Genomic DNA, 17902 nt, shown 5'->3' on the forward strand with positions numbered 1-17902 from the left:
GATATGTGATCTTGGGTAAATCATCTCACTTCTCTGAGCCTCAGTTTCCTCCTCTGTAAAATGGGAAAGTCAAATCAGATGTCCTCTAAGTCAAGACCTCTTCCAGGGTTGGCCCTACAATCCTGACTAGATCTGTGTCTTACTTCCCACTCCAGAGCCCTTTCCACTATATCTCAGACCAGGGAAGCCAAATGAAACCACCCAAATTGATTTCTTGGATAACCTTGTTCCTCCAGCTAACCTGCAGCTCCCCTGCTAGGGCTTCTGGGGTTTCCTCACAAAGACCTTCTCTCTGGACCTCAGTTTCCTCGTTTGCAAAATACATTGGAGAAAATGACCACCCAGTTTGAGGTCCCTGAACCTGTGGTCTGAGGTCAACAAGCATCCCAGGTAGCGTGGTGAATGCCAGGGATGCATCATAGAAAGGTGAAAAATGGTCCCTACCCTGAAGGAGCCCATGGTCTAAACTAAAATGAGGAGGTTAGAATAGATAACTTTGACTTCAAATTCTGGATTTAGGATCCTCTGCCATACACAAGTCCAGGGGTGGGGAACCTGAGGCCATCTAGGTCCACATGTGGCCTCGAGGCCTCAAGCTCCCCACCCCTGCACAAATCTGACCATGTTCCTCCAACACTCAGTGGCTCCCTATTACTTCTAGAACCCTTTGTCCAGCTTTTAAAGCCTTTCATAATCTTCCTACCTTTCCAGTCTTCTTGCACCTTACTCCTGGCTGCATACTCTTTGATCCAGTGACACTGGCCTCCTGGCTGTTCCTCCAACAAGAACTTTCATCTCCTGACTCCAAGTTTTGGCTCTGGCCGTCTCCCATGCCTGAAGCTCTCTCCCTCCCTGTCTCCACCTTCTGGTTCCCCTGGCTTCTTTCAAGTCCCTGCTAATATCCTACCATCTATGAGAACCCTTTCCCGGTTCCCCTCCATATTAATGCCTTTCCTCAGTTGTTTATTTCCAATTTATCTTATCTGCATCTTGTTTTTTCACGGTTCTTTGGATACTGTCTCCCCTATTAGACTATGACTTGTTAGAGAGCAGGAACTGTCGTTTGCTTTTCTTTGAATCCCCAGAGCTCAGCACAGTGCCCGGCACATAGCAGGCGCTTAATAAATGTTCGTTGACTGTTGACTACTCCCCTCCACCATCTTTTAACTATTTTGCATGTATTTATTCATGCACATACTGTCTCCAGCGGTGGACCGTAGGTTTCTTTGGGAGCTGAGGCTGTTTTATTTTTGCCTCTGTAGAAGCTGAATAAATGCTTGTTGATTAAGTGACTGAGGCAGTCGTTTTGACCCTGGAAAATACTTGAACCCAATCCCCTCCCCCTCTCAAAGATAAACAAACCAACCAAAAAAAAAAAAAAGCCAATTCTGAGAGCCTGGGTGCCTGGAGGAATCTGGAAGCAGGTCCCTCCCCGACGCGGACTTACAGAGGTGATTAGGGGGTGCAGGTGGAGCTCGGACCCAGGGTGAAGTATGACCTGCTGGCGGGGTTGGGGATGGGGCGGGGGCGACCCAGCTCAGGTCAGGGGATGAGGCGAGGCTTCGCGAAGTTTGGAAGCATGTCCCTAGCGGCAGCCCGTACGCAGCGTCCCGCGAGACGTTTACCTGGGCCCCAGGTGAGCGCAGAAGGAGGAGCTGCGCTGAGGCTGCTCACCTGGCGGGACAGGTAAGCGGGGCGCTGGCGGGGGGGCTCTAGGGACCGGACCGGGCTGGGCTCCCTTATCTGGACCTCCCCTCACCCCGGCCCCCCCGCAGCTCCAGCCTGTGTGCCCCCCACCCTCTGCAGCTCCAGCCTGTGTGTCCCCCCTCCCCCACAGCTCCGCCTGTGTGTGCCCCACCCTCCGCAGCTCCAGCCTGTGTGTCCCCCACCCTCCGCACCTCCAGCCTGTGTCCCCCCACCCTCCGCACCTCCAGTCTGTGTGCCCCCCCTCCCCCTGCAGCTCCGGGCTGTCCTACTCCGCAGTGACAGCGTGTGTGCACCCCCCCCAGTGGCAGCGGGTGCGTCCCCCACCCAGCGACAGCCTGTGCGTTGCATCGACTGTTTGTGCGATGCCCCCCCCTCCATGCCAGCCGGCTCTCCCGCAGTCCGGCCATGTCGTGGAGGCCAAACTCTTTTTAGCACCTGGCATTTCCCGAGTGCTCCCACCTTTGGCAGCCTTGGGAGGAACAACTGTGTGTGTCTGCTGAGAGGGCTTCTGGAGAAACCCAGGTTAGAGACTGTGGGTCTGGGGGCGGGATAGGGCACTAACGGAAGAGTCTCGACCTCTGCATGCGTTCCAGACTTCGAAGACCAAGCCTATGGCCAAGGAGGTGTGAACCCAGAATCTCGTGTGGCCTGCTTCCTGTTCCTTTCTCTCTGGTCATTGTGCTTAACAGATTCCTACTCAGCATCTGTGTAGAGCCAGTTCCAGTGGCCGGGGACATAGGAAAACGAGAGCTCCCCTACCAATAGACTTCAAACTTATGAGGCTAAGGGATCCTTTTAGATCCAGCTAACCCAGAGCAGCCTCTTGATGTGTATTGGCTGAGTGAGGGCGACGGGACTTAAATGCATTTGATGGACAGTGGTGATCTTGGATGAGGGTGGAAGGAATACAGTTAATAGGAGAAAATGATGGTGGTAGGGGCAGTGAGCCCTCCTTCCTCAACCAAGGAGCTTGGAAATTTAGCAGTAACTTGCATAACATTTTAAGATTTGCAAAACTTTTTTCCTCACAACATCCCTGTGAGGTAGGAAGTTCAAATATTATTCCATTTTACAGACCAGCAAAATGAGGCTTTAAGAAGCAAATCGATTTGCCCACAATCACATAACTAGTGTTAGAGGTAGGTAACTTGCCAGATGCCGGGTTCAGCTGTAACAAATTATAATAATTGCCTTTCTCAGGAAAACATCAGGGCATAGTTGGGAAAGAGAGACACTTGCAATGAAGGAACCATGGAAATGGGATTCAGGAGACCTGGGTTCCAGCCCTGGATGTACCAGCAACCATTTGTGTGCATTCGGCCAAATCAGTTTCCATGGGGAGAATGGGAGAAATCATTTTAGTTCCTTTTTTTTTTTTTGCATTAGCTACATCTAAAAAAATGGGAACTGTTGTAGCATTTGAGATGCCCTCATGCCGATTCTGAATGGTCCCAACCTGTTTGAAAGGAACCAGAGAGGGGAGTGCTATAGGATGGTGTGGGGGGAGGGGGAGAGGCCTTCCCAGTCAATCAGCAAGTTTTATTGGGTTTCAGGGAATACAAAAGCAAAAGTAAAATAGCCCTGGAGGATTTTTTTTAAATGGGAGAGACAGTGTGTGTGTGTGGGGGGGTCTTCTATCAGTGAGGGTCAGCACCTTCTCAGCAACTTGTAGAGCTTGAAACAAGTGACTTGCCCAGTGTCCCACAGCACGTGGAACCCAAGTCTGACACTTGCTCTCTGTCTACTACACCGTGATGCCTCTGGCATCTGTAAGAGTTACTAAAAAAGGGAGGGGGGCCAAAGTCTGGCAATAAGACCCAAGATTTTCATGTAAAATTGTGGGTGTAATTCTAAGATGGGAGTGAGGGGAAGGTCAGAAAAGGCTTCGTGTTAAAGTTGGGCCGAGTCTTAAAAGACACCAAGGATTCCACGTGGCTGAGATGATGGCAACGCAAGGACCTACTCTGTTAGCAGCAGCGAGGAGGCCAGAAGAACTGGACCAGGGGAGGAGGAAGATAGACAGCAGCCACTGAAGCAGGTCCTTGGGCTCAGGCACCCCGACAAACGAGTAGCTAGCCTCATTTTACTAGGGATTTGGGGCAGGGCGGGGAAGGCCAGCTGATGAGAAAAGGAAGGCGATCTGGATCTGTCCGTCAACTGACCATTATTTGTGGAAGTTACTGGTTAGGGAGGGAAGAGGTGAGGGGATTGCCTGGAGAAATAGACCAGACCCTAGGCTTCTGGATAGGAGGAGGAAGTTGACTAAATCAGTCTGTTGATAAACAAGGTGACATCTTAGCCGAGGGTTTATCACCTGAGGAGTCTGGGGCCCCTCCCTGGAGGGGAGCATGGGGGAGAGTGTTTGCAGTCAGACCTCAGCTTTGCCCAGCCTGAGTTCTGTGTTTGGAGCCTGAACTTAGGCTTGTAGTTGATGAGAAATGGAGCAAGGAATGAAGAGAATCAGCATCGCCACAGGGGCCCCTAAATGAGGCCAGAGTTGGAGCCTTGTCTTTGGGATCTCCCTCCCAGCCCAAGGAGGAGAAGACCAGATGGTCAACAAGCACCTCTAGTGTTTAGGGGCACTCAGGTTATGGTGGGTGAATAACAATAATAATAATAATATCATTTATGTAGCTCTTCGAGGTTTGCAAAGCCTTTCATAATTATCTCATTTGATCTTAACAACCCTGAGAGATAAGTGCTACTCTTACCTCCATTTTACAGATGAGGAAACTGAGGCAGAGAGAGGTTAAGTGACTTGCAAACCGGGTCACACAGCTAGTAAGTGTCTGAGGCTGAATTTGAACTCGGGTGTTCCTGACTCCAGGTCTAACTGCAGCCACCTAGATGAGGTAGACACTGTGGGAAGACCTAGCGCATACTGAAGGAAGGGAGTTGAGATTCAGTCCCCTTTATGATTATCCCCTGGAAAGGCAGTATGGTAGCACTGGATCTAGAGTTAGGAAGGCCTGGGTTCAAATCCCGCTTTAGACATTTATCAGATAATGAACCAGTCAGCTAGGTGGCTCAGTGAACAGAATGATGGGCATGGAATCAGGAAGACCCGAGTTTAAATTTTGCCTCAAGTAGGCAAACCACTTCACCTCTGTTGGCCTCGGTTTCCTGGACTGTAAAATGGTGGGGATAAAAGCCCCTACCTCCCAGGGTTGTGAGGATCACATGAGAAAATATTTGTGAAGTGCATAGCACAGCGCCTGACACATAGTAGGTGCTTAATAAATGTTGGTTTCTTTCCTCCCTCTGCAAGTTTTTTTTTTTAAATTAGCAAAATGGGGTAGTAGTTTGTATACCTCTCTGAGAGTGTTGTAGTGAGGATTAAATAAGAGAATAAATATGGAGTGCTTTGCAAACAACCCAATCTAAAGGTCAGGTGATAACAATTGGCTCACACTGCCCTTACCTGGCTACCCAGGTGTGGTAGGAAGAATGGAGACCGTGCAGGGACCCCCCCACCCCCACCCCTGCCCTGGAGCCTGGCATGGTCAGGCTGACCTGCCCACCTCAGGCTGGAGCAACGAGCCACTACTTGGTTGACCAGTAGCTGCGAACAAAGCCCCCAGTTGTTTTGATTCAACTGAGGTTGTTGCTTCTAATTGCCTTCTGCATTCGGAATACTCTGTTCAGTCCTGGGCCAAGAGAGCTCAGAACCTGGTGGAGGCATCGGACAGATATCAGTGATGATGCTAGATGACGGGTCTCCATGAAGGAGCCGGCTAGCAAGAATGAGTTGATATTAGTTAGGGAAGGCTGCCCCAGGGGAGGCGGGTTTGATTTGGCCTTGCAAAGGCTCCGTGTCTCCCTGGGAACCAAGCACAGTGCTCTGCACCCAGACCTAGAGTCATAAAGGACTCTTAAATTACCAGCTGGTTCAAGTCCTCAGTTTTACAGAGGAGGAAACTGAGGCCCAGAGACATGTCGGGTGACTTACCTAAGGTGACGCAGGCAATAAACAGGGTGGCAGAGTCCATATCATCATTGGTTAAAGGAGCGATGAGGTTGGGCAGATACCATCCTGGTTGGGGGGAATGGAAACATGAACACAGTAGATAGATGACACGTCAGCTTGGAATCAGGAAGACCCAAGTTCAAATCCAGGCTCAGACACTAGCTGGGTGACCCTGGGCAAGTCACTTAACTTCTGTTTGCCTCTGTTTACTCATCTGTAACATGTGGAGGAGAAGAACACTAGCCTCCCTGGGTTATTGTGAGGGTCAAGTGAGATAATACTTGAGAAGCGTGTAACACAGTGCCTGGCACATGGTAAGCACTGTATAAATGTTTGCTGCTATTATCTTTATCACTGTTCTTAAGACTGAGCCCATTATGGCCATTGCCGTAAGCTGCCTAAAGGCAGGGACTTTCTCATTCCTGTCTTCGTATCTCCAGTGTTTAACACAGTACTTAGCACACTGGTGCTTAATAATAACAACAATAGCATTTATATTATCACTGGAAGGTTTGCAAAGTGTTTTACAAATATCTTATTTTTATCTTCATGGGTAGATGCTATTATTATCCCCATTTTACTGCTGAGGAAACTGAGGCAGACAGGTTAAATGACTTGCCCCGGGTCTCACAGGTATCTGCGGTGGGATTTTTGAAGTCTTTCTGACTCCAGATCCAGAACTGTATCCACTGTACCACCTGCTTTGCCTTCTAAATGCTTGTTAATTGATAAACAGAGGATGGAAAGTAGTCTGGCTGGGCTAGTGAATGGAGTTCACAGAGGGGAGTAACATGAGATCTGCTGGGAAGCCGGGTAGTACCAGATTAGGAAGGGCCTTGAATGCTAGGCTGAAGTTTTTTAATTTGCTTCAGTAGGAAGTAGAGAGCCAAGGAAAGATTCTGAGCAGAGGAGGGAACATGACGACGTGATCATCCAGATCCCTGAGCAGATGTAACTAACTCATACACACTTTAACTTAGCAAGATGCTTTTCACATCATCCTCTCATTTGGTACTTAAGACACTTCTATGAAGGCTGGGCAGATATTGTACATCTATTTATTATACATTCATTTTATAGATGAGGAAACTGAGGCCCAGAGGTGAGGTGACTTGCCCAAGGTCACACAATAAGTTTGTGACTGAGACCTTAAACTCAGCTACCTTGAATACCAAGGCTAGGCCATTTGTCCTTTCCTTTTACATTTATTTGAGTAAATGCATTCTCCATCCCTGCCCCCAAACCCCTTCCAATCATCTGCTCACCATCTCTTCCTGCAAGTAAAAAAAAATCCCAAAGGGAATTGAAGAAGGCCAGGAAACCCCACTTTGGGGAGGCTGTCTTCAAAACCAGAATCTTGGAGATCATCTGGTGTAATTTCAAGTGCCCTTTGGTCAGCTGACATCTCAGAGCTGAAAACACCCTTAAAACCTAGGCCAAGAAAGGATTTTGGAACAAGGAAGGTCAGAGCTGGGAAGGGTCCTGGCGATAATAGACAAGACACAGTGATATACAGCACTGTAAAGTTTCTCACAACAACACTGTGAACTAGAGAGTGTGAATATAATTCTAACTTTAAAATTGAGAAATGCGTTCGGTCACACAGCTTGTTTGTGACAGAGCCGGTTCTCATCGGTCTCATCACTGAGTCTAATGCTTTTCTACCACACTACGCCGCCTGGTTGGCCAGTAGTAGATAGGGTTTTCTGCCTTCCTCTGGATGACCCACCCACCCTGGCCATCCTTTCCAGCACTGACTGCCCTTCCACTTATTCCCCCCAACTCACTGGTTGAGGTGGGAGTGGGTTGGAATACTCTTTCCTCCCTATTGCCACTTCCAGGTTCTTCCCCCTGCCACCGTCACTCTGTTACTTCTCCTTTGAGCTTCACTCAAATCTGTGTCTGCCCCTCAATCAGAATTCTAGTAGCTCCCTCTTCTCCCCTTTTCCTCATCTCCTATCAGGCAGATGCCTTCTGCCACCATCTCCTCCACCACCGCAGTCCTTCATGAAGAGGTGGTCCTTATCCTTGCCAATGTTAACCATTCCACATGCACAAATGATTCCAAGTTATCCCATATTTTCCAACGAATTAACCCCCCTCTATCATCCCCACTCTCATTTATCTTCATTCTCTCCTTGTCTACTGGCTACTTCCCTATAAACATGCCCATGTCTCCCCTATCCTGAAAAAACCCTCACTAGATCCTTCATCCCCACTAGCCATCATCCCTCTCCCTTTATAGCTCAGCTCCTTGAGAAAGCCGCCTGCAATTAGCGGCCCCTTTCCTTTCCTCTTGTTTCCTTGGTTCTCTGCAGTCTGGCTTCCAGCCTCATCATTCCACTGAAATGATTGTCTCCAAAGTTACCAGTGATCTCTTAATGGCCAAATTAGAGGCCTTTTCTCAAACCTTTCTCCTTGACCTCTCTGCACTCTATTGACCACCTGCTTCTCCTGGATACTCTTTAGGTTTTCAGGACACGACTGTCTCCTGCTTCTCCTCCTACCTATCTGACAATTCCTTCCCAGTATCCTTGCTGGATCTTCATATAGGTCATACCAGTTAACTGTTGGTGTTCCATGGGGCTCTGCCATAGGCCCTTTCTTCTTACCTTTCTATACTGTGTCACCTGGGATGCCATGGATTCAGTTATCATCTCCATGCTAATGATTCTCAAATCTACTCATGCGGTTTTGATCTTTCTCCTCTGATAGCAAATCTCCAGCTGCTGGGAGGTCTTCTAGGTATCTGAAACCCAACATGTCCAAAAAAGAATTCATCTTTCCCCTCCCCTTCTTTCTAATTTCCCTATTATTACTTTTTTTTTCTTTTTCTTTTTTTTTTTTTGCTAGGCAATGGGGTTAAGTGACTTGCCCAGGGTCACACAGCTAGTTAAGTATCAAGTATCTGAGGCTAGATTTGAACTCAGGTCCTCCTGACTCCAGGGCCAGTGCTCTATCCACTGTGCCACCTAGCTTCCCCATTTTCCCTATTACTCATGAAGGTGTCACCAACCAGGCTTGCAACATAGACGTCATCCTCAACTCTTTACCCGCCCCCCCCCCGTCTCTATCCCTCTCTCTTTCTGTCTCCTGCCCACAGTAAACTCTAGTGTCTCCCTAGCACCTGACAATCTTCTGCCTTTTAAAATTTTAACTCCCCCTCCCCTGCTTTTTCTTTCTTCCACTCCCCATACTCTTAGATCCAGTGGCACTGGCCTCTTTGCTGTTCCTCAAACAAGACAGTCCATCTCCCAGTTCTGGGCATTTTCACTGTCTATCTCCCATGCCTGGAATACTCTTCACCTCTTCCTCCTGGCTTCCCTGGCTTCACTTCAAGCCCCAGCTAAAATTTCACCTTCTACAAGAGGCCTTTCCTGATCCCTCCTAATTCTAATGCCTTCCCTCTGTTGGTTATTTTCAATTTGTCTGGTCCATAGTTTATTTGTACGTAGATGTCTACATGGTATCTCCCTCATTAAACTGTGAACTCCTTGAGGGCAGCTCCTTTTTTTTTTTTTTGGCCTGTTTTTTGTATCCCCAGCTTAGCACAGTAGACACTGCACACAGACACTTAATGGCCGATAAACTATCAATTAGAGTTATACAAGGGACTGTTATATCAGTGGGTGATCTGGACATGCAGTTAATAAGACCTGTGTTTCAGTCCTGACTCTGACATTTATTAGCTGTTTTACGATGACAAATCACTTCACCGTTCTCTGCCTTAGCTTCCCCATTTGTAAAATGGGGATAATGATACCTATAGTATCTAACTCAGTCAACAGGTATTTATTAAATATGTACTGTGGGCCAGGAAATAAGGATAAAAACTTAGCACAGTGCCTCGCACATAATAGGCCTTGATAAATGCTTGTCGATTGACTGACTGAAATACAGCAAATAAAACAATTTCCACAAGAGGCTTACAAGGATTTATATGTAAATTTTATATTTATGCTATGTATACACACATACATCACACACACACACGACAAATATAAAGAAAATAAAGAGAAGTACAAGGTGCTTGGGGAGAGCACTAGCAGTTGGTAGGATCAGGAAAGGCTGCAGGTACCTTAGAATTACATTGTGAGGCTCAAATGGGATAGTTCTCGTAAACTGTTTTGCAAGCTTTCAGGCCCTGTAGAAATGTCTGCATACTTGTTGTTAAGTCAGCAAATGTCGATTCAACACTGATTCCTTGCTAGGCCCTGTAAGTCCTGCTTCAGGTGGGAAGAATTTATGGCACTGTCTCCCCACCCCAACCCCCCCATAGAGGTGTCAAACATGCTGGCCAAAGGAGGTATATGACCTTGAGTGCTATGGGGACTAGGTTAAAATGTAATTAGGAAATATTTACCGAGATAAAAAATAGAGTAGAACCTAGATAATGTGAATATGTGGTTTTCTAAGTCAATATGAAGCCTGTAGGGATCCTTAGGTATGGGTTAGTGGCAACAATTTCTCTTTTGATACCGCCATTCTGGAAGACCCCTGTCCCACAGTGGGATAGAGGAAGTTGGGGGTATTGCTTCTCTTCCAGCCAGGGTGTCCTACCTGGAACAGGGAGGATGAAAGATGGGATAAAGACTCAAGGGCTAATAACCTCTACAGGGCATGTGTCCATGTCTCAAGTGCACAAAATGTATGGGGGGAGCTAGGGCTACTTCCCCTTCTGTAAATCAAAGGCATAGCAGTGGGATGGGGTCAGGTGAGAACACACAAATCACAGGGTTGATTCTCACCCACCTTGAGCTACCTTTGACCTTAGAACCAAGGAAAGGGTGAGACATCCCACCCCCCAGGATGAGTCGGGCTGCTAACCCAAGAGGGTGGAGAGTGGCCTCATCAATGAGGATAGATTAAGGCAGGATTGGTAAACCAAAGATTAGGCTTTAGTTGCCTTTGTAGGATGTACAAGAAGTGACAGTGGGGTTAAGGGGGAATAGAGGCAAAAACCCCAAACCCCTCTGCCTTGGGGACCTGGGTCCTGGCTCCAGCTCAAACATTTAGAACTCTTTATTTGAGTTGAATATTCACATGTGTTGAAGAAACAAGCTTTTATCAGTCTTGAATATCTTCTTTACAGCTTCAAAACTTGCATCATCCATTGGTGGCTAACTCTTCCTCTCTAGGCCTCCGTTTCCTCCTCAGTAAAAGGAAGGCTGGACTAGGGAAGCACTAGAATTCATTCAACCTCTGACACAGTGTTCTCATATTCTGGATTCTATTCCCAAACATTCATTAGGGACCTATTATATGAAGATCAGGCATTAAAAGAAATAGAAAATTGATTTTTTAAATTAATTTTTAGTTCTCAACAATCACTTCCATAAACTTTTGAGTTTTAAAGAGATCATACAAATGGGGAAAGGACCCACATGTACAAAAATATTTATAGCAGCTCTTTTTGTGCTGTCAAAGAATTGGAAATTGAGGGGATGCCCATCAATTGCGGAATGGCTGAACAAGTTGTGCTTTAATAGGAATGTATATGTATAGCCTATGTCAGATTGTGTGCCATCTTGGGGAGGGAGGGGGAGAAAAATTTAAAACTCGAAAGCTTACGGAAGCGATTGCTGATAAGTCAAAATAAATTAATTTTAAAAAGTAAAAAAAAAAAAAACCTTTTGTTTTTATTAGTCATGTTGTAAAGAAGAATTAGAACCAATAGGAGGAACCACAAGAAAGAAGAAACAAAACAAAACAGAAGGGAAAAATAGCAAATGGTATGCTTCAATCTGCATTCCAACTCCATAGTTCTGAGGCAGCTAAGTGGCAGAGTGGATAGAGCATTGGCCCTGGATTCAGGATGACCTGAGTTCAAATCTTGCCTCAGACACATAATACTTCCTAGCTGTGTGACTCTGGGCAAATCACTTAACCCCAATTGCCTCACTAAAAAAAAAATATTCATTAGTCCAGGTTGATAATGACAGCTATGTTTGTACTTTTTTCTATAGCACTGTGATAGGTCCATTTGGTCTAATAGACCAGTCTGCTTACATATTCTGCTGATGACCAGCTCATCTGACCCTTTCACCTCCCTCCAACTCAGGGTGCTGAGGGGGAACCCAAGGAAGCCAAAGTCCTGGTCCTCATCCAAGACTGTGATCGGAAAAACAGACAACCAAGAAACTGGGAGCAAAGCCAAGAAGATGTAGGTCACACAGCAGTGTGACTCTAAGGAACAGGGCTTTGAGGTCAGTCTAGGAAGGGTTCTTGAAGGGGGTGCGTCTTGGACAAGACAATGCTCGTGGATTGGTGGAAAGGAGAGAGAAGGGCATTCTAGGTAAGGGTAGTGGTCTGAGCAAGGCACAGGGTTGGGAACATAAGCATCTGTTTTATTGTCATTTGTATGGATATGCAGGAGACGGCAAGGTACCCAGCCTGGCCAGTGTGGAGAACATAAAAGAAAGCAGAGAAAGATCAGACCAAAAAGGTAGGTTGGGTCCAGATCATGGAAAGCCTTGGAGGCCAAGCTGTGGAGTGAGGGGCTTCATGCTAAAGTCAGAGGTGGGTGACTGGAGGGTCATGAGTAACAAGACAGTGATATTTAATGAAAATTTGTTTTCAGACACTTAATCAGCTATGTGACCCTGGGCAAGTTGTTTAACCCCGATTGCCTTAAAAAAAGAAAAATTGCCCTGGCTCTGAACAGACTGACCCTGGGTGGATGAAGAAGGTCAAGGAAACAGTTAGGAGGTTCTCTGAGATAGTTCAGGAAAGAGAAAAGAGGGCCTGGGCACTGGAGGAGAGGACAGGTACCATAGAAAGAGAGGACCAGAAAGATTTGGCAATGATCTGGTTGTGGGAGGGCAGAGGAGAGCAAAGAGCCAACGTTGGTTCTGAAGTATCCAACCCTGGGACGATGTTCAGAGCCAGTGGCAAAGACAGGGAAGTTGGGAAGAGCCAGTTTTGGGGAAAAGCAAATGAGCTAAGTTTGAGGTGCTGGTAGGAGCCCTTTCCCAACGGGAAGGGAATGGGCATTTACGTAGCATCTACTATGTGCCAGGCACTGTGCTAAGTGCTTTTCACCACTGCTATCTTACTTGAAATAGAATATTCTAAAGCCATTGGAGATCTCATTTGGGGAAAGCCTGGGCTACATAGCTGAAGCCATAGGCATGGGTGAGGGAAGCCTTGGGGAATGGCCATTGAGAGGCAGGAGGCATGTAGAGAGAAGCCCATGAAGGAGTTTGCCTTGGATGGGCAGAGTGCCCAAGCTACTCTCCCTCCTCCAAACACTGAGCCTGTCGGGCGGCAGGGGCTGGGTTCCTGACACCTCAGAAGGGAGTCAGAGGAGAGAGGTGGGAGGGGCAGGCCCTACCTAGCTTCAGTGACTAGTGAATGTCTCATCCCCTTGGGCCTGAGCCCCGATTGAGCTTGGCCTAGGAGCTCCCTGGGGGAGTGGGTAGGATGAGGAAGAGGGGGTGGGGAGAGGGTAGGGGACAAGGCTCTCTGGGCTGCTTTGAAAATGAGGAATTTGTTGTCAGCTCCTGGGCAGGGTGTGTGTGAGAGAGAGAGAGAGAGAGAGAGGCTGCCATGGGCAGGCCCCAGGCTGGGCCGACTTACCAGCCGACCTTTTGGAGCTCCAGAGGAGGAGGAGACTGGGAGGGGAGAGAGTGTGGAAGAAGCTCAACCTCACTTTCCAGGTGACCGCGGGCAGGGTGGTGTGCCTTCTCCTGCCCAGGTCCATTTCTGCTACCACCATTGGTGGCCACAGAAGGAACTGGACAGAGGTAATAGCTCCCAAAGGTCACTCCAACCCTGGTTTTTTGGCCTGATTTGGGGGAGAGGACTTGGGAATAAAGACTCATGAGTTGTTTTCCTGGGCCTCTAGCATTCTCATGACCTTGTAGGCCTCGGGGAAGAAGTAAGCTGGCTGGGCATATGCTCAGGGCAACTAGTCCAGGTTACCCTTCTCGCCTGTGTCCTCCTCACCTCCCAATACAAGGCCCATTGTTTTCCCTAGCAGGGAAGGGAGGGGAAAAGGGTATGAGTTGGGGGAGGTTGGGGTCATACAGCCTTCCTCTCACTGTCCCCTTGCCCCCTTCCCCTCAGGCACCTGTAATGTGGTGAGCCATGCCTGGCCGGCGTTCCGGACATCCTCGCCCGCCATCCTGCCCTGCTCGGCCAGGCCAGGCCTCCCCATGGGAGCGGCCAGCAGGTATCTCTCCCCGAGCGGTCTGTCTTGAGGTGTACGGTGCAGCTACACCCCAAGTCAAGCCAAGCCGCCGGCCGGCCCAGCCAGCCACACCCCGACGGGTCCGCCGGCCCGGCCCCAAAGACCCCGGCGCTCGAGAGTCGGAGAGCGTCACCTTCATCTCTGGCTCAGCCGAGGCCCCCCTGGACACCACGACCTGCTGCCTCCCCCGACCGTGGGTGTGGAACTTATGCAAGGCTGTATTCTGTTTCCGCCGCTGTCGGGCCTGCTATCAGCGCTGCGGGGGTTGTATGCGCAGCTGTGAGGCCTGCCTGCCCTCCCTGGGCCCTCCAGAGAGCTTTCCTGATGAGGGCTGGGGTAAGGAACACAACGGCGGCCCGCCCCCCAACAGCCCGGCCATTGCCCCTCCCAGCCGGCGAGACAGAGAGAGGTCCAAGTCGCCCATTGGCAGCAGCTTCAGCTACCCCGACGTCAAGCTGAAGGGCATCCCCGTGTACCCGTATCGGGGTGCGCCAGCCTCCCCCCCAGACGCTGACTCTTGTTACAAGGAGCCGCTGACCGAGCAGCCGCCCCGAGACAGCCTGCCTGGGACCTTAGGCGGGAGCCTGCGGAGCTCAGAGGAGTATTACTCCTTCCACGAGTCAGACCTCGACCTCCCCGAGCTGAGCGGCGGCTCCATGAGCAGCCGGGAGATTGACGTGCTCATCTTTAAGAAGCTGACGGAGCTGTTCAGCATGCACCAGATCGACGAGCTGGCCAAGTGCACCTCGGACACAGTGTTCCTGGAGAAGACCAATAAGATCTCCGACCTCATCAGCAGCATCACGCAGGACTACCACCTGGACGAGCAGGACGCCGAGTGCCGCCTGGTCCGTGGCATCATCCGCATCAGCACCCGCAAGAGCCGCAGCCGCCCGACCACCGCCTCGGAGAGCCGCCTGAGCCGGGGCCCCGCCCCTGACAGCGGCACCGACACCATGGTGGCCTCAGTGCTCAGCCAGGACGGTATGTCCTTCCCGTCCCCGCCAGCTCCACCAGCCATCCCAGGCTCTCTGGCCGTGTCATTGTCCTTCCCAAGCCTGCTTCCTCCTTGGTAAGATGAGGCTGGACTAGCGGTCTCTGCTGACCCTTCCAGCCCTCCATCCTGCAGTTCTTCAGTGTTCAGAGCAATGTACTAGGTCCTGGAGGGGATAAAGAAATGATCTGAGATGCCGATCTTGCCCTCCTAAAACTCAGTCTAGGAGGGGGAATGATCAGACGCAGATATACCCTGGACAAAATGTCGTATCTTTAGTACATCAGGGAGATAGGGAGTGCTGGGAGATGAGGAAAGGGTTTCTACCAAAATCCAGGCATTGGAAAAGGCTTCCTGAAGGTATGGGTATTTGGGGTATCTGTGTATAATGAGCCTATCTCCATCAAAGGAAGAGAGGAAGGGGAAGAATCCACACAGCAGTGTGAGCAGGCAGGCAGGGAGGTGAGGACCCGGGGCCAGTTACTAACCCACGCTCTTGGTCGGCAGCAAATACGAGACGGTCTGAGTGGGTGGTACCAGACTTTGGGCAAGACGGGGGATTTGTAGAAGAGGCAAAAGAATTTCAACTTAGGTGGTAGGAAGGCACGGAAAATCGGGAGAGTAATAGGATTTGATCTGTGCATAAGGGCATGGATTGAGAAAGGGAACAGTGAAGGCAGAAATGAGCTGGATTTATATACACATAGACAAGTACGGCAGCCAGAATAGTGTGCATTTCTGTAGTCCCTCTGCCCCGTTCCACCTCCAGCCAGGATGGGCCTGTACTCTCACTAGGAATAGCTCCTAGGCATGTCTGTGTTTAGGGTTCATTCCCAAAGCCCTAATGTTAGGCTGTCATAACAGCCCTGTGAAGGAAGGATGTAAGGGCAGGTATTCTCCCCATTTGACAGATTAAAGCCCAGAGGGGTTATCTGACTTGACCAAGGTGATGAAGCTAACAAATGGCAGAACCAGGTCTAGAAGGAGGGCTCCCCACTCCGAACCCTAAGCTCTTTTTCTAGGATATTGTTCTGTGCCTCCACTCATCCCTGGCCTCTGCCTTCATCAGCTCAGTCTAGATCTGGTGGAATTGGCCCAGGTTCCTGAGTGGCCCAAATGGCTGGGAAGCCGGAGGCCCAGAATGGGAGGGAGCTCAGAGGTCAGAGTCCAGCCTGTAGCTGCATGAGAACGTCCTTAGCAAGGAGTCATCACTTCTAGTGATGGGGCACGCCTCTGTACCCCACCCCTCACGTGCCCTTTCGCTTTGGGAGAGTCCTGATAATTGGATGGGTCCCCGACATGAAGCCTAACATCACCGTCACTGTCTCTGCAACTCCCACCCATTTTTCCTGGTTCTGCTCCTGACAGTTCCAATGCCTCATCCCTAGCAGAGATGTTCTAATATGGGGACGGTTGTCCTCTTTTGTCCTCCTTCCCCTCCGTTGTATTCTCCAGGATAAACATGGCCTGGGGCTTTCCCTGTCTGCCTTTAAGGATAGAAGGGGAGCTGAGGGAAGACTGGTTAGGCCATAACCACGCCTCACGGGGGGCTTTGGAGACTGAGACACCCTATCATTCCTTTTCTCAGAGCTGACTGTGCAGATCTCCCAGGAAACGACGTCAGATGCCATCGCCCGGAAACTGAGGCCCTACGGAGCTCCAGGTCTGGATCCCCAACATGGGCTTAGTGGGGAGGGAAGAGAGCCGTGCAGAGATCAGTCCCTTCAGGCTGGGGCCTGGCAGACAGCCACGGAGGCTTGGGAGTCCAAAGACCAGGGTTTTAATGCCAGCTCTGCCCCCTACTCCCCATGTAGCTTTGTCCAAGCCACAGCCTATTTCTGGGCCTATTTCCTCATCTATAAAATGAGGGGGTTGAACCACATGACCCCTGAGGGCCTATCCAGCTCTCAGTCTATGATGTTGTAGTTTCAGTTTCTTTTCCACAGCCAGGGGCTTAGAATGAGTGACCTTTTAACATCCTTCCTATCTGATGAATAAGACCTTGGGAGGGAGAGGCAGGGGAGGAAACACATCCAGCTAGCAGCAGCAGGCCTGTCTGTAGGCCAGTGAGAAAATGATTTGAAGAGATGGGGCTTCCAGAGGATAGGCTGAGCCCTGCCTGCATTCATTCATCTTTTGAGAGAAGAGACAGGATTATCGGCTGTGACCCCCTGAAGGAAGAAGATGGGCATTATTCCCATTTTGCAGATTGGGAAATTGAAGCCCAGAGGAGAAGCAAGTCAATGAATGAGATCCCAGAGCTTCTGATTGATTTGTCAGCTTGTATTCTGTGGCTCTCTAGGGGTAAATGGGGAGAAAGCCCCCCTCCCCAGCTCTGCTGCCTGAATCTCACCTTCCCTCCTTGTCTTTTCTCCTTAGGTTATCTGCCAAGCCACGACTCCTCCTTCCAGGGAACTGAGACAGACTCCTCAGGGGCACCCCTGCTCCAAGTGTACTGCTAGCCCCTACCCCAGCCCTCGGGGGCCTCCTGGGACTGCAGGCAGGACAGATGGGCCCCCACGAACAATTCTTCTTCCCCCTTCCAGTGGGTCACCTTCTAAGCAGGTCTGGGGATGGACTCACACCCTAAAACCAGGCTGCAGGCTCTGGACGGTAATGCCTTTGGAGGTGTGACCACCCTCACCACCCTTCCAGCGGCGCACCCACTGTTTACCCCCTTCCCCACACCTCACATTAATTTCCTGATTCCATGAAGTACTAGGTTTCAGAGCCTTTCCCCTAATCCCCAAGGGCTTTTCTCTCCAGCTCTTCAGGGGAGGGATTTCCAGGGCCCTGCAGGCTCCAAGGGCTTTCTGCTTTCCTAGTGAATGGGTGGGTTTCGTGCTTTCCTTTTCGTCTCTCCTTCAACTAGGAAGCCCTCCCCAGCCTTTCTGGGTGACAGGTTCATTTGGGATTATGTGACTATGGCTACAGATCCGTATTACTGGTTACACTTCAACTGGTTGCTCTTAACTCATGAAAGCCTGCGTCTTCTGTGATCAAGAAGCTTGTATGATATTAATAAAGCTGTTGAGACAATTCA

The 17902-nt window shown here is 49.6% G+C and overlaps 1 protein-coding gene across 10 annotated transcripts; it reads left to right on the top strand.

Annotated features, from left to right (window-relative positions):
* Positions 1–1619: 1619 nt before the first annotated feature.
* LOC114037516 (keratinocyte differentiation factor 1-like) lies at positions 1620–17902 on the top strand. 10 transcript variants are annotated; one of them, XM_027854427.1, is made up of 8 exons: positions 1627–1686; positions 2783–2846; positions 11641–11880; positions 12048–12119; positions 13174–13419; positions 13742–14849; positions 16448–16522; positions 17239–17902. In XM_027854427.1, the coding sequence occupies exons 6-8, from the start codon at positions 13763–13765 to the stop codon at positions 17319–17321; spliced, it is 1245 nt and encodes a 414-aa protein (XP_027710228.1). In that variant the 5' UTR covers positions 1627–1686; positions 2783–2846; positions 11641–11880; positions 12048–12119; positions 13174–13419; positions 13742–13762; the 3' UTR covers positions 17322–17902. The 10 variants fall into 10 exon arrangements, with proteins under 10 accessions (XP_027710225.1, XP_027710226.1, XP_027710234.1 ...); XM_027854430.1 differs by having other exon boundaries at positions 11736–11880; XM_027854428.1 differs by lacking the exon at positions 1627–1686 and adding an exon at positions 2048–2229.

This window comes from Vombatus ursinus, unplaced genomic scaffold, assembly GCF_900497805.2.
Source record: "Vombatus ursinus unplaced genomic scaffold, bare-nosed wombat genome assembly UNPS02010433.1, whole genome shotgun sequence".
NCBI lineage: Eukaryota > Metazoa > Chordata > Mammalia > Diprotodontia > Vombatidae > Vombatus > Vombatus ursinus.

Bases quoted from the DNA above. Each gene is read 5' to 3' on its own strand.
- LOC114037516 (XM_027854424.1), top strand. From the start codon at position 13,763: ATGCCTGGCCGGCGTTCCGGACATCCTCGCCCGCCATCCTGCCCTGCT. The intron at 14,850-16,447 runs GTATGTCCTTCC...TCCTTTTCTCAG, and splicing joins CTCAGTGCTCAGCCAGGACG to AGCTGACTGTGCAGATCTCC. The intron at 16,523-17,238 runs GTCTGGATCCCC...TTTTCTCCTTAG, and splicing joins GAGGCCCTACGGAGCTCCAG to GTTATCTGCCAAGCCACGAC.